The sequence below is a fragment of the Taudactylus pleione genome, unplaced genomic scaffold, assembly GCF_031769625.1.
Source record: "Taudactylus pleione unplaced genomic scaffold, aTauple2 ptg000303l, whole genome shotgun sequence".
NCBI classification, from domain to species: domain Eukaryota; kingdom Metazoa; phylum Chordata; class Amphibia; order Anura; family Myobatrachidae; genus Taudactylus; species Taudactylus pleione.
In genome coordinates, this window is record NW_028284704.1 from 670,549 (window position 1) to 685,789 (window position 15,241).

At 48.6% G+C, this 15,241-nt stretch overlaps 1 protein-coding gene across 1 annotated transcript; it reads right to left on the reverse strand.

The window, feature by feature from the left end:
- Positions 1–931: 931 nt before the first annotated feature.
- On the reverse strand, positions 932–3,553 carry LOC148511592 (uncharacterized). The gene is made up of 3 exons (XM_088442034.1): positions 3,412–3,553; positions 3,112–3,291; positions 932–1,833 (listed from the first exon to the last, which is right to left on the reverse strand). The coding sequence occupies exons 1-3, from the start codon at positions 3,551–3,553 to the stop codon at positions 932–934; spliced, it is 1,224 nt and encodes a 407-aa protein (XP_088298160.1).
- Between the last annotated feature and the right edge of the window lie 11,688 nt (positions 3,554–15,241).

A 15,241-nucleotide genomic window follows, 5' to 3' on the forward strand; every position in this document is an offset into this window, starting at 1 on the left:
TACGTGGCCGCTGGATTGTAGCACCTTCCCGCCACCGCCAGGTTCCAAAGAACCGCAGCCTGCCACCCAAACCAAAACACTAGACCGCATCCAAACAGGAAAAAACATCACCCAAAAACACACCTAACCCCAAATCTGATAAATGCACCCCATCAGGGCGAAAAAACGGAGCCTGTTCTAAACGTAAACTTGGGTGCCGAACCACCAAACCACCTGACCCGGAGACAAAACGAGAAACAGCCTTGTTAATCTTCCTGCGAGCCTTATCCAAAGCCAACAAGTCCCTTGAACCCCTCCATACATGGCGAGGGATAATTTCCGACCATACCAAGCGCACCTCCGGCCACCGGGACCGAAGGGCGCACAAATCAGCCTGCATCCGCAAGATCAGATCTATACCCTTTGACTGCCCCACATCATTGCCTCCGAGGTGAATCACCAGCCATGCCGGGCGCCCACAGCGCATCTCCTGCTGAAACAAGAATTCTAAAAGAGCTGGCCACCGCATGCCCCTGACTCCAAACCAACGAACCTGACGCCCCCCTAACAACAGGGATGCCCTTTTTGCCATCGCATGCCTTTCAGCCCAATAAATAAACGAATGGCCCACAAGCCAGACTTGCTCAGAAGACACGGACATAGCTGTAAAAGAGCAAAAAGAACTAAAACGTCAGTAAAGAAATATTATATGAAGAGGATAGAGGTAACTTAGGAGGAGAACGTTAGTAACAATGCCCAGGCGAAGGAGAAAATCCAAAAAACCTCCTTTTTGTCCTAGTGATCCATGAGCCGTGTATAATAAGCCAATTGAATTACGGCCCTTTTTTCTTTGGAGGAAAAATTAAAAAATCCCTTCACACCCTCAATTTTTGAATGCTAGCCATTCAAAAACTGGCGGGTAAACTACGTTTCTTGGTGAGAAAAACACAACTTAAAGCTTATCACATCTAACATATGATTTATAGGCAGATGACCTCCATCTCCCAATTGCTTGAATGGCAGATGGAGGCAATCCGCTAGCTGCTGCACAAGTAGCCGCGCCAATACGGAAAGAATGCGTCCCGTAATGCGCAACATCTAAACCCAGCTGACCCAAACAGCGCTTAAACACAGCAGCAAACTGAAACTTAGTCAAAGGAGAGGAGTCAGCATGTAATAACCATTGCGCGCCAACCGACGGGCGCAGACCCGCATATATCCCAGCCAAGCGCAAAGGGCAAATCTCAGAATTAGCATGCGGCTTGATGGTAACCCAACGCCCACGCCCTAACTGATCAGCTTTGGAACGTGGAATTTTGCACAGGATAGCCCCCGCCTGGATTACCACATGCTTAAATAATAGCCCTGAATCAGCAGACCTCTTACTAGATGCCACAAGCTCACTAATCCGAAACGCGCCCAAAAAAAAAGCAAGCGCAAACGCTAAACGTAACAAAAAAGACTCAAATTCGGAAGATGTAATCAATGAAACTACCCCTATCAACCGCTGCAGCAGGGCCAGGTCAATCGGCCGGCGAGAATCAGCCACCCTGGGATTTTCTTTAGCCCAACCCTTAAGGGCCTTATACAGCACAAAGGACTTTGTGGGATCATGACCGCCGTGAAGTCGAGAGAAAAAAGCAATACCTGCAAGGGCGGAAGCCATGGCCGCCTTAGATCGGCCCCTCTGATAATGGTCCCACACAAATTCAACTAAACGCTGATCTAAAGACTTACCCACCGCAGGATGCCTAACCCGATAAGCCTCCCAGTCGCGCCAAGCTGCCTCGTAAACTCGCAAAGTTGACGGAGCCAGGGACTTCCGGGCCAGACCAATTAGTCCGGCTCGACAATCTGCCAGACAGAAGACGGACACGTCATCCCAATCGGATTAGCCTCAGGGGCCAACACCCGAAACCTATCAAATTGAAAGCGGGATAGTGAATCCGCTATCCCGTTTTCAATGCCCGGTACATGCCTCACCCTAAAGACAATATTCGCCTTCAAACATCTCAAAACTAAAAACCTCAACAGACGCAGCGCCATAGGAGAAGAAGAACGCTGATTATTAATAGCGTGCACCACGCCCAGGTTGTCACACCAAAAAATTATATTCTGGTTAGACAAACTGTCAGCCCACAAATCCACAGCCACAATTATTGGAAAAAGTTCCAATAACAACAGGTTATACTGCAATCCGCGAGCTATCCATGATGCCGGCCATGGAGCAGTGCACCATTCCCCCTGAAAATATGCCCCGAAGCCAGTTGAACCTGCAGCATCGGTGAACAACTGCAATTCAGCATTGTCAACCGGCTGCAATGGCCAAATTAACTCGAGGTTGAAATCCAACAAAAATGAAGCCCACACCCGGAGGTCATCTAGGATTTCCCTGGAAAGGCGAACACTAAAATGCGGGTTGGAGACCCCCGCAATGGCCCGCTCCAATTTACGGCAATTTACTCCCCATCGGGATGATCCGACACGCAAAGTGAAATGAACCGAGAAACGACTGCACATGGCGCAATTTAACCCGCCGAGAATCTAAGCAACATTGAATCTGACCTAGCAAATCGCTGCACCTTTTCGTCCGGCAAACGGCAGCACCCAGCAACTGTGTCCACTTCGATACCTAGGTAAGACAAGCAAGAAATCGGACCCTCTTTCTTGTCTGTGGCCACAGGAACGCCGAGCACCCGAAAAAGGGCCTGCGCAGAAAACAACACATCCCCACAAACTGTGCTATCATGCGGGCCGACGAACAAAAAGTCATCCAAATAATGTGCGATACCGGCATGGCCAGTGCCAGCCTGGATACACCAATGCAAAAAGGTGCTGAACTTTTCAAAATAAGCACACGAGATAGCACAGCCCATGGGGAGGCACCTGTCAACAAAAAATTGACCATCCAACATAAAACCCATAAAACGTAGGGACTCGGGGTGCAACGGAAGCAGGCGGAAAGCAGATTCCACATCCAATTTTGCCATCAACGCCTCAGGACCAAAACCCCTAATCATAGCGAGCGCCTCATCAAATAGCCGGTACTGCACTTGGCAAGCGAGTGGGGGATTGCATCGTTCACAGAGCCCCCATGAGGGTACGACAAATGCTGTATCAAACGGAATTTACCCTGGACCTTTTTGGGCACGACTCCAAGGGGAGAAATGCATAGGTCCTGCAAAGGAGGGGAGGGAAAAGGCCCGGACATACGGCCCAACGCCACTTCAGCAAAGACTTTCTGTCGTACCACATGGGGAAGCTCTCTGGCCGACCGCAAGTTCCGGGAGGAGACTACATGCAAAGCGCCAGCTACAGGTAATCGGAAACTCAAACGAAAACCATCCAGCAAAAATTGGGACTCGTCCCGCAAAGGATACCAGCCCAACCATTTCGCTAACTCGTCTAGCACCACCGGAGAATAGGCCTTACTTGTCAACTCCGGTAGCGTCAGACCTGCCCCCTGAACCGCCCTTTGTTCCTGACTTACAGTCTTTAGCGGGGTGACTACCGTTACAGATGCGGCAGGAGTGACGAAAACGACACCCTGACCCCCGGGAACACCGAGAGTCATTATAGGCGAAACACTTCCCTTTACCGAGCATGTTCGCTCCAGCACGCGAAGGGAGAGAAGCCTTCCTACCTTGTGCCCCTTCCGCAGGCGCCTTAGTTTCCTGTGTAACAGCTAACCAGACCTCCACATCTTTACGGCCCAGAGGCATAACCAGCTGACCGTCCTGCTTCCTACGAAACTGTTCGTCGTAATCTCTCCAAACAAAGCCCTTGGATTTGATAAAAATATCATGCACCAAATGAATATACTTTATTACATTACGGTGCTCCGTTGGGCGCATTTCAAGGTAGCAGGCCGAAAAAACCAGTATACCGCTAAGCCAATGATGAAAACCACGGCAAGAATCCTCCCCGCCACCCCCAGGTTTTTTGGCTTTATCTAAAGCTTTCTTCATGTCTTCGGTTAGAGAAAAAACATCCACAAACTTACCCTTGCGAATCTTGTCCCTAACTCGCTTACGCAAACCCCTGTCCACTGCCGTATTGGCACAGTGAACCATACCCGCATCTTCAACAGGCGCTACAACAGCTGCCGGAGCTGACTGACGCTTAGCCGCTTTCTTAACCAAACGCTGCGCAACCAGTTTAGCTAATTTTCGCGGGCGCGGCGGAGAGCTAGACAAGGAGCTACTATCGCTAGACCCTGAAGATTCCGTATCGAACTACAAAGGAGGGACAGCAGACTCACCACCAGCCAGACCCGACATCCCGTCACCGACAGCCTCCGGCACGGCAACATCAGGGGCAACGATCACGTCCCCTGTATCAGGACTTGCCACGGCGCTACCACTCAAAGATCCCAGCACCACCAGAAGCCATCGCTGGAGCACTAGGCAAAACACTGCGGCGAGACATAGAGGATGGTAAATCACTGGACACCGCAGCGGGGGTACTCGGAACTGTCACGGGGTGAAAAACCGGGACAGGAGGAGGAGTTAAAGGGGGAGGGGCGGCGCAAACCGCACTGAGAGAAGGCGCTGGTGGGCGTGGGGCAGGACCCTGTAGGGGAACAAACTGTTGCTGGCCGCATGGAGGACTGGGCCCCCCGCAGCTTGGTACAGCATCGCGGGGGTGAAGGGGCTTGCAGCGCTGGCCGGAAGGTGGACCGGGACCCCCGCAGCCTTATACAGCGCCGCGGGGGGGCACCCGGCAGCGGGGGACATCATGAGGACAGGAGCGGAGGGAGGAAGCGCCTGGCTGGAGCTGCACGCGGGCGCAATGAAGGCCGGGCCCCCCGCAGCTTTATACAGCGCAGCGGGGGGGTACCTGGCAACGGGGGGCATCAGGAGGCCAGGAGCGGAGGAAGGAAGGGCCGGGCTGTAGATGCGCGCGGGCGCCGGAGGTGACCCCGCAGGAGACGGGGACCGCTCGCCCGGGGAGGAATAAGGCCCGGCAGGAGGGAGACTGTAGTCGGTGGCTGGGGGCGTGGCCAGTCCCCAGGCGGCATTTGAGACTTCTGCCGGGGACAAAATGGATGGCAAACTCAGGCGGCGCAGAGCAGGAGGAGGTGGGGGGGGCTGGAGAATCCATAAATCGGCGGGGGGGGTACTGAACGTTTTGGGCGGGGCATGAAAAAAGGGGGGGGTGGGCAGAGGTGAAAGGGAAAGGGATAGTGATAAATGGAAGAAGAGTGAAAATAAGAAAAATTTAAAAACCAGAGGGGAAGCAAACAGACAGGAGGTGCACAAAAAAGGAGAATACAAGGGACAGGGAGATATAAAAGACAGGGAGATACAAGTATAAATGTCACCGGATACAGTTCCTGAGAATGGCACCCAGGACAAACACCGTCCAGAAAAGGAAGTTGCTGGGCGTACCCAAGTCCTATAAAGTCCACCAAGCCACTCCCACGAGCTCCCACATGGTCAGCGACCAACCAACCATGACAACCCCCCCCAAACTACTCTACCTAGCAACTACTGACAAATTCAAACCAATTACAAAAAACTAAGGACTCATATAGATTTAAACTTAGTCAGTTCTCATCTCTTCTAAACGTTGTTAGGGCCACACACTGTCATATCAGGATGAATGGAATGGTGTTATAGGTGAGGACAATGTAAACAAATAAAGGCCCTCATTCAGAGCCACTCGCTATCGGCAGTACGCTCGTTCCGAGCGATGTTCGCACATCTGCGCATGCGTACGGTTTTTAGTACGCATGCGCGAACCAGTCAGTGCGGCCGAAAATCATTTGTATGCAATATAGCGAGTGCCTGCTATTTTGAGTGACAGAATGAGGTGCATGTGTGTGGTAACAGGGGAAGGTGCTTGAAAACGGGGAGTGGAGATCCGATCGCAGGCGTGCTTAAAGGTCAAAACGGGCGTTTTATGGCTGTGCATAATTAATATAGCAGCGTCAATGACCACGTCACTTGTTTTTTTTTAACTCAGAACTGCTCGCAAAATAGCGGTTGAAAAAACCAACCACAAGAATAGCGAGCAGTTCATATCCTGTTCGATGGACTCGATTAATCTAATAAATAGCGGACATGACGTATGGTGCGAGCGGCCAGGGGGCGTTTTTAAGAAATAAAAGAGCGTATGTTTTGCTCGCTCGTTCAGACTTAGAGGTGTGAACAGACTGCAATGTGCGAACGGATCATTTGCATAGCCACCCCTTGTTTTTGAACGAACTAACGCAAATAGCGAACGGCTCTGAATGAGGGCCAAAGGCTGCAGGTGTAGTTCAGGGTCCAGTCTTCAACCCGGGCAGCACCCGGTATCCCAGCTAGTTATATACAGCATAAAGCAATAAATACATTTATTAAGATACAGAAAAATCCAAAAACCGGTACTGAGCTGCACTAGTATAAGGCTCATAGCAATGCACTCATAAACCAATAGGGTGGTCTGACATATCCTTTATTGTAATCAGATAACTTATTAAATCTATACATACAAATTATCAGAGATCAGAGATCAGAGGCAGTATGGAGACTAAGGGCCTGATTCAGACCCACTCGCGAGCGGCTGTCCGCTCGCAAGTGGGCCGATGTTCTGGACTGAGCATGCGCACGACGGAGGGAGCTCTGTCGTGCGCATGCGCCAGACGCGACGAGCGAAGGAAAGTCCTTCGCTCGTTGTGTCCGATCAAAGGGGGCGTGCTGTCAATGTTGATTGACAGCACGCCCCCTTTGGTAGGCGTGCCTCCCTGACGGGGGCGTTCCCACGGGAACGCCTCCCGTCAAAAGCCGGCCCACTGACATCACTAGTGATGTCAGTGGGAGTGATTTTGGCCCTGATAGAGCCAAAATCACTCCGGAGCTTGCGGTTGAAAACCTCAACCGCAGGCTCCGGCTCGCAATTTCGATGGTCGCGATGGTCTCGACCATCGCGGCCATCAAAATGCACGCTCGTATAGCCTGTGGGTGGTGACCCACAGCTATACGAGCGTCCAGAAGGACGCTTCATTTTCATGGAGGCCGGCCCTCATTCAGAGCATGCGCTCTGCTCAGAGCGTACGGCTCTGAATGAGGGCCTAAATCAGTATAATTGCTATTTATTACTCAGATAAGTTATGTATTACACGATGCTCTGTTATACTAGAAAAGAAAAGGTGTGAAAATGCGCTAATATAATATGCATTAAATAGGATTATAGAACACTGGTAGGGCAGTAAGTATCAATTTAATATTAATTGTAAAAAACAAACAATATAATAAATATACGTAAGGTATATACAGTATATATATATATATATATATATACATATACAGGTTGAGTCTCCCATATCCAAATATTCCGAAATACGGAATATTCCGAAATACGGAATAATTTTGGAATGACTGAGAAAATGAAACTTTGGGCCTGATTCAGAGCCGTTCGCTATTTGTGGTCGTTCGTTCAAAAACAAGGGGTGGCTATTCAAATGATCCGTTCGCAAATTGCAGTCTGTTCCCACCTCTAAGTCTGAACGAGCGAGCAAAACATACGCTCGTTTTTTTGATAAAAATGCCCCCTGGCCGCACGCACCATACGTCATGTCCGCTATTTATTAGATTAATCGAGTACATCGTACAGCGTATGAACTGCTCGCTATTCTTGTGGTTGGTGTTTTCAACCGCTATTTTGCGAGCAGTTCTGAGTTAAAAAAAACCAAGTGACGTGGTCAATGACGCTGCTGTATTAATTATGCACTCCCTTAAAACGCCCGTTTTGACCTTTAAGCACGCCTGCGTTCGGATCTCCACTCCCCGTTTTCAAGCACCTTCCCCTGTTACCACCCACATATGCCTCATTCTGTCACTCAAAATAGCAGGCCCTCGCTATATTGCGTACCAACGATTTTCGGCCGCACTGACTGGTTCGCACATGCGTACTAAAAACCGTACGCATGCGCAGATGTGCGAACATCGCTCGGAACGAGCGTACTGCCGCTAGCGAGTGGCTCTGAATGAGGGCCTTTGATTTTTGATGGTTCAATGTACACAATCTTTGTCTAAGGCACAAATTATTAAAAATATTGTATAAAATTACCTTCAGGCTGTGTGTATAAGGTGTATATGAAACATAAATGAATTTCATGTATGTACACAATCTTTGCTTGAGCCACAAAATTATTGGAAATATTGTATAAAATGACCTGCAGGCTGTGTGTATAAGGTGTATATAACACATAAATGCATTCTGTGTGTATATTGGGGTCCCATTCCCAAGATATTTTATTATAATATGCAATTATTCCAAAATACGGAATATTCCGTTATCCAAAATACCCCAGGTCCCAAGCATTTAGGATATGGGAGACTCAACCTGTATATATATTAGGGGTATGCATCTGCCACTTTTCGTGTTTTGGATCTGGATCTTTATTCGTGTTTTGGATCTGGATTGGTTTTGCCAAAACCACCCTTCCTTGTTTTGGGTTCTGGGTTTTGTGTTTTGGATCTGTACTGTTTTGAAAAAAAGCAAAAAAACAGCTAAAATCACAGAATTTGTGGGTTTTTAAGCTCCTATGCTATTATTAACCTCAATAACATTAATTTCCACTCATTTCCAGTCTATTCTGAACACCTCACACCTCACAATATTTTGTTTTTAGTCCAAAAGGTTGCACCGAGGTAGCTGGATGACTATGCTAAGCGACATGAGTGGGCGGCACAAACACGTGGCCCATCAAGGAGTGACACTGCAGTGGCAGACAGGATGGCAGTTTGAAAAACTAGGCCCCAAACAGTACATAATGCACAGAAAAAAAAGAGGTGCAAGATGGAATTGTCCTTGGGCCCTCTCTCCCACCCTTATGTTGTATAAACAGGACATGCACACTTTAACAAATCATTTCAGCGCCAGGGTCTGCCACACGACTGTGGCTGAAATGATTGGTTCGTTTGGGCCCCCACAAAACAAGCTGGCAATTAATCTGTCCCTGCACAAACTGGCTCTACGGAGGCAAGATGTCGTCCTCATCCTCCTCATCCACCGATTCCTCACCCTCTTCAGTGTTTTGTACATCCTCATCCTCACAGAATATTAATTCGTCCCCGCTGGAATCCACCACAACAGGTCCCTCTGTACATTCTGGAGGCTGGTCTCCCTGGAAGAGTTAATAATTCATAATTATGAACAACATCTTCTCCACATTTTGTGGAAGCAACCTCCTACGCCTTTCGCTGACAAGGTTCCCGGCTGCACTAAACACTCTTTCGGGGTACACATTGGAGGAGGGCAACTCAGGTAAAATAGAGCCAGTTTGTACAGGGGCCTCCAAGTTGCCTCTTTTTCCTGCCAGTACAGATACGGACTGTCTGACATGCCTACTTGGATGCTGTCACCGATGTAATCCTCCACCATTCTGTCAACAGTGACAGTAGACATGTCAGAAATTGTTGCCAGGTCCTTCAGTCCGGACCAGATGTCCAAACTTAGTCCTGCCTGCCCTGCATCACCGCCAGCGGGTTGCTTAGGATACCTTAGTTGTTTCCTGGCAGCCCTAGTTGCGGGAGAAAATGAAGAAGGAGCTGTTGACATGTCACGTTCCGCTTCAGCTGACAGTGTTTTCACCAACAGGTCTTTGCACCTCTGCAGGCTTGTGTCGGCCGGAAAGAGAGACACCACATAGTCTTTAAACCTAGGATCGAGCACGGTGGCCAAAATGTAGTGGTCTGATTTCAACAGATTGACCACCCTGGAATCCTGGCAAAGCGAATTAAGGGCTTCATCCACAAGTCCCACATGCCGAGCGGAATCGCTCCATCTTAGCTCCTCCTTCACTTTCTCCAGCTGTTTCTGCAAAACCTGATGTGGGGAACCACCTGACTCAAGCTGGCAGTGTCTGAACTGACTTCACGTGTGGCAAGTTCGAAGGGCTGGAGAACCTTGCACAACACGGAAATCATTCTCCACTGCGCTTGAGTCAGGTGCATACCCCCTCCTTTGTCATAGGTGGATGTATAGGCTTGAATGGCCTTTTTCCATCCTCTGAAGCATATAGAGGGTTGAGTTCTACTGCGTCACAACCTCTTGCTTCAGGTGATGGCGGGGCAGGTTCAAGAGTGTTTGCTGGTGCTCCAGTCTTCTGCACGCAGTCGCTGTATGGCGAAAGTGGGCAGAAATTTTTCGGGCCACCCAAAGCATCTCCTACATGCCCCTGTCGTTTTTCAGAAAATTCTGCACCACCAAATTTATTGTGTGAACAAAACATGGGACGTGCTGAAATTTGCCCACATGTAATGCCCGCACAATATTTGTGGCATTGTCAGATATCACAAATCCCCAGGAGAGTCTAAGTGGTGTAAGCCGCTGGGCGATGATTTCCCTCAGTTTCTCCAAGAGCAGCAACAGCAGCAGTGGCAGTAGTAGGCGTAGCAATGCAGGATCCTCCGGGGGAATGCCGGATAGTAGGATCAGTCATGCCAGTGACATGGCCTGCAGGACTACTTCCGATCCTGACTAAGGAGGAAATTGACGAGGAGGGAGTTGATGGTGTGGTTTGCAAGTGCTTGGATACAACAGGACAAAGGGATTTAGGTGTCCCTGGACTGCTTACGGTCTTAGCCAAAGTTTCTGAACTTGACAGTAACTTTTTATGAACGTACTGCAGGTGACGTATAAGGGAGAATGTTCCTAGGTGGTTAACGTCCCTACCCCTACTTATTTCAACTTTACATATGGTACATATGGCAAGACAGTTGTTGCCTGGATTTGGATAGAAATATTGCTAGACCAAAGAGGTGGAATGTTTGGTCTTCTGCCCAGGCATGACCGTGATGGGCTTTTTCATCCCACGGACAACAACTGTTTCCCCCGGAGCCTGATTTATACAAACCACATCACCATCAGAATCCTCCTCGCCAACTTCCTCCTCAGCGCCAGCTACACCAGTATCCTCATCCTGTTGTACTTCAACAGTGACATCTTCAATTTGCATATCAGCAAGTGGACTGTGGGTGCTCCTTTCAGCACTTGCAGAGGGCGTGCAAATGGTGGAATGAGCCACCTCTTCCCGTCCAGTGCTGGGAAGGTCAGGCATCGCAACCGCCACCACACTTGGACTCTCCTTGGGGATTTGTGATATTTTTCTTAGAACGCACAGTTCTTCGCTGTGCTTTTGCCAGCTTAACTCGTTTGATTTTTGTAGCGGGAGGAGGGCTTCCATCGTCATGTGAAGCTGAACCACTAGTCATGAACATAGGGAAAGACCTTAGCCGTTCCTTCCACTCCGTGTCATAAATGGCATATTGGCTAGTTTACGTTTCTCCTCACATGATTTAAATGGTTTTTTTAAGGTAATTTTCCTGAACTTTGTCATTTGGGATTTTATATGCCCTCTACTATGACATTGGGCATCGACCTTGGCAGACGACGTTGCTGGCATGTTATCGTCTATGTCATGACTAGTGGCAGCAGCTTCAGCACTAGGAGGAAGTGGTTCTTGATCTTTCCCTATTTTATTTTTATCGGACAAAGTTTTGTCCTCCATTTATGTTATGTTGATATATACGTGCGGCTAAGGCGCACACAAACACAGAAAAGAAGAATTTTTTATTTTTTTTCAAGTTCACTTTGGGGGTTACACCACTCTTTAACAGACGAGACAGCCGGCCCTTTACTTATGACACAGGCGCACGCTTGGCGCTGCTCCTTTGTTGATGGACGTGCGGCTACAGCGCACACAACTCACAACACAGAAAATAATTTTTAATTTTGTTTGGAGTGTACTTTGGGGGTTACACACACCCTTTAACAGACTTATGACACAGACGCATGCTTGGCGCTGCTCCTTTGTTGATGCACGTGCGGCTACAGCACACACAATTCACAACACAAAAAAAAATAATTTTTTATTTTTTTTGAAGTGCACTTTGGGGGTTACACCACCCTTTAACAGATGAGCCAGCCGGTCCTTTACTTATGACACAGGCACACACTTGGCGCTGCTCCTTTGTTGATGCACGTGCGGCTACTGCGCATACATTTCACACACAAAAACAGAAAAAAAAGAATTGTTTATTTTTTGTGGAGCACACTTTGGGGGTTACACCACCCTTTAACAGACTTATGACACAGGCGCATGCTTGGCGCTGCGCCTTTGTTGATGGACGTGCGGCTACAGCGCACACAATTCACAACACAGAAAAGAAGAATTTGTAATTTTTTTTTAAGTGCACTTTGGGGGTTACACGACCCTTTAAGAGCTCTGCCAGCCAGCCCTTTACTTATGACATAGGCACATGCTTGGCGCTGCTCCTATGTTGATGTACGTGCAGCTACAGTGCACACAATTCACAAACACAAAAGTTAATGTTTTTTTTGCACTTGGGGGGGAGCACTGATGGACAGATCACCCCCTGAACAACACTACAGCACCCCTTTAGAACCACAGCCTTTATGGGACACTGCACAACACAGCCCAGCCAGCCCCTATAGACTTTTGGAGTGGACACAGCCCCTATGGACAACTGACTGCACAACACAGCCCAGCCAGCCCCTATGGACAACAGCAGCACAACACAGTCCAGCCAGCCCCTATGGACAACAGCAGCACAACACAGTCCAGCCAGCCCCTATGGACAACAGCAGCACAACACAGCCCAGCCAGCCCCTATGGACTTTGGAGGAGTGGACACAGCCCCTATGGACAACAGCAGCACAGCACAACACAACACAGCCCAGCCAGCCCTAACTCCCACCCTCCCTCTTCACTGTCCACAGCCGGAGTGAGAAATGGCGCCAATGCGGGGACCTTTTATAGAATCCAAAACCCCCGAGATCCGGAAGGCGAGATGATGATGTTTTGCCTCGATTTCAGTTCCGAGTCAGGTGGGAAAAACCCAACTCGGATTGGGGAGGCTCGGGGGGGGGGGGGGGGCGGATTTCAGAAATCAGAACCCGCTCATCCCTAATATATATATATATATATATATATATATATATATATAAAAATATATATATATATATATATAAGTAATTCCTATTGGTTCACACTCACTCCATAGTCTGCATTGCTGGCTGGGGTGCCACACCAATTCCTTGTTGCCAGGGGATTCATACAGTATTCAAAATAAGGGGTGCACTCACCAGACTTAAGTAGACAAAAAATCCTTTATTTCAACTTAGGTCTGTGCCGATGGGCTGACTGTATCGTACTATCCTGAAATAAAGGTTTTTATGTCTAAGTGTGGTGAGTGCACCCCTTATTTTGAATACTACTTCTGCATATACATCGGGAACATCGAGTAACCTCGGCCCCTCACACAAAAATACAACAGGTATGACCCTACTCAGAAATGGCTGACCTCGTCGCACACAGTGAGTACACAAGCTGCATATGACGTCGCAGTGGCTAATTTATGCACGCCCATTCCAACTGACAGACACGTCTGCATTTCTCCAACCATTCCCCTGTCACCACCCCCAAACGCTCACAGCATGTCGCTCACTCTGCGATGGATTCCTACCTGCATAGGCGATCACAATGCTAACTCAAGCACGCACACTGTGGTGCATACGCATGTGCAGTATGCACCAATGGCCAATCTGCGTACGCTGTTGCAGTTGCGACCTGTAAAGAATCAGGCTCTTAGCCCCTACAACATGGGTAGTGGAGTGAAGAGTGATGGTCAAAAGACAGGATTGTGATTGTGTACCTACAGGCAGAGGAGTAGCGTGGAACCATGACGCCCAGAGACAGTGCATGCCGTAGTGCCCCCCCCCCCCGTACTCAGCTGTGCCAGTGGGGTATGGCCAGCCTGCAAGGGTAATACTGAAATGAAGAGAAGAACAGCAAACAGTGGCAGCATCACGCTGGGCATTGAGGTCTCATTGGGGGAATAGAATGCTTCGGTGATCTGACATTTAGGGGTAGATCCTCTGGCATTGCACATAGGATCTAACCTTTATATCATTTTAATCATTGTTATTAGTCAATAGAGGAGATTGTATTATATATTCTGATCATTTAACTTAAATTGACAGAAAACATGTGCTAGAGTGAAGTCAATAAGGGAGAGGGGAGGGGCAAAGAGCCGATCACATGGTCGAGAGGGGAGGGAATTAAAGAGGTGAGAAGTAAATGTAATCAATCTGACAGGAAAGGGGAGGTGACAGAAGATGATCACAGAGGAGGGTGGGCCGGAGGGGAGACAATCTGGGCAGCTTGAGGGAGCATGAAATGTAGAAACGGATCTCAGATCCATAACTTATTTAGGCTATAGAGCAAACAAACCGAGATAAAACTAACAGGCGGCCATTATACTGTGCAGCTCCCCATGAATTCCGGGCCCCTGGATGGCGCCCTCTGTCCATTTTGGCGCCCGAAGCTCATGCTCCAATGGAACCACCCTCGCTACTCCCCGCTTACAGGGAAATCTGACATCTTTCTAAACATCTCTCCAGGGTTTCAAAGGGTTTCAGAATTAATAATCTAACAGAAGAGATATCATGGCCAGATACTTTTCGACGTCCACAGAGTATATATTACCTTGTCTAATTATAATGGTATATTTCTAATATATGTCTTATAATATGACCACCCCCTATCTCCCGCTCTGACCATATACAGATGTTGCAAATCTTTGTTACATTTATTATAAAATGCATTCAATGGATACTTACAGGAGCTACTGTATTTAATTTGTCTACTGGAAGAAAACTCCTCGATGATGTTACTAATTAGACTAAGTAAATTAAAACATTTTAATGAACTGAAAAACGGCCATTGTTTCTCAATGCAACTTTATGTAGCATGTCAGTCAAAATTCAGACTAGGATGTTGCATTTGGAGGCATAACAAGAATGGTGCAAAGTACAAATGGCCCATGCGGATATGGGTATGGCATTAAGGAGGAACTCAGTGGCGGACTGGGCCGGGGGGCAGGGTGCCATCTGCCCCCCGGGCCGGTACAGTTGTGCAGCACTGCACTACTGCACTACTGTCGCATGGGGGGGATAGGGGTTTTCCGGTTCAGTCATCAGACGACTACCGATGACTGGACTGTAATATGTTCTTTGCTCCTACTCCACACAGCCTCCGGCGCCGTTGCAGAGGAGCTACTGTGGTGTCGCGAGATGATGACATCATCATATTGTGACTCGAGTAGCTCTCTTCCACAAGCTCGTGGACTGGGAAGGGATAGCAGCGCTGGACCTACAGGTGGGCTGCCTGAGAGTGACATGGTCTCCCCGTGTGTTTGAGAGACTAACGTCCTGCATGCCACCGTGGGGCTGACAGGTAAGCAGCAGCTCT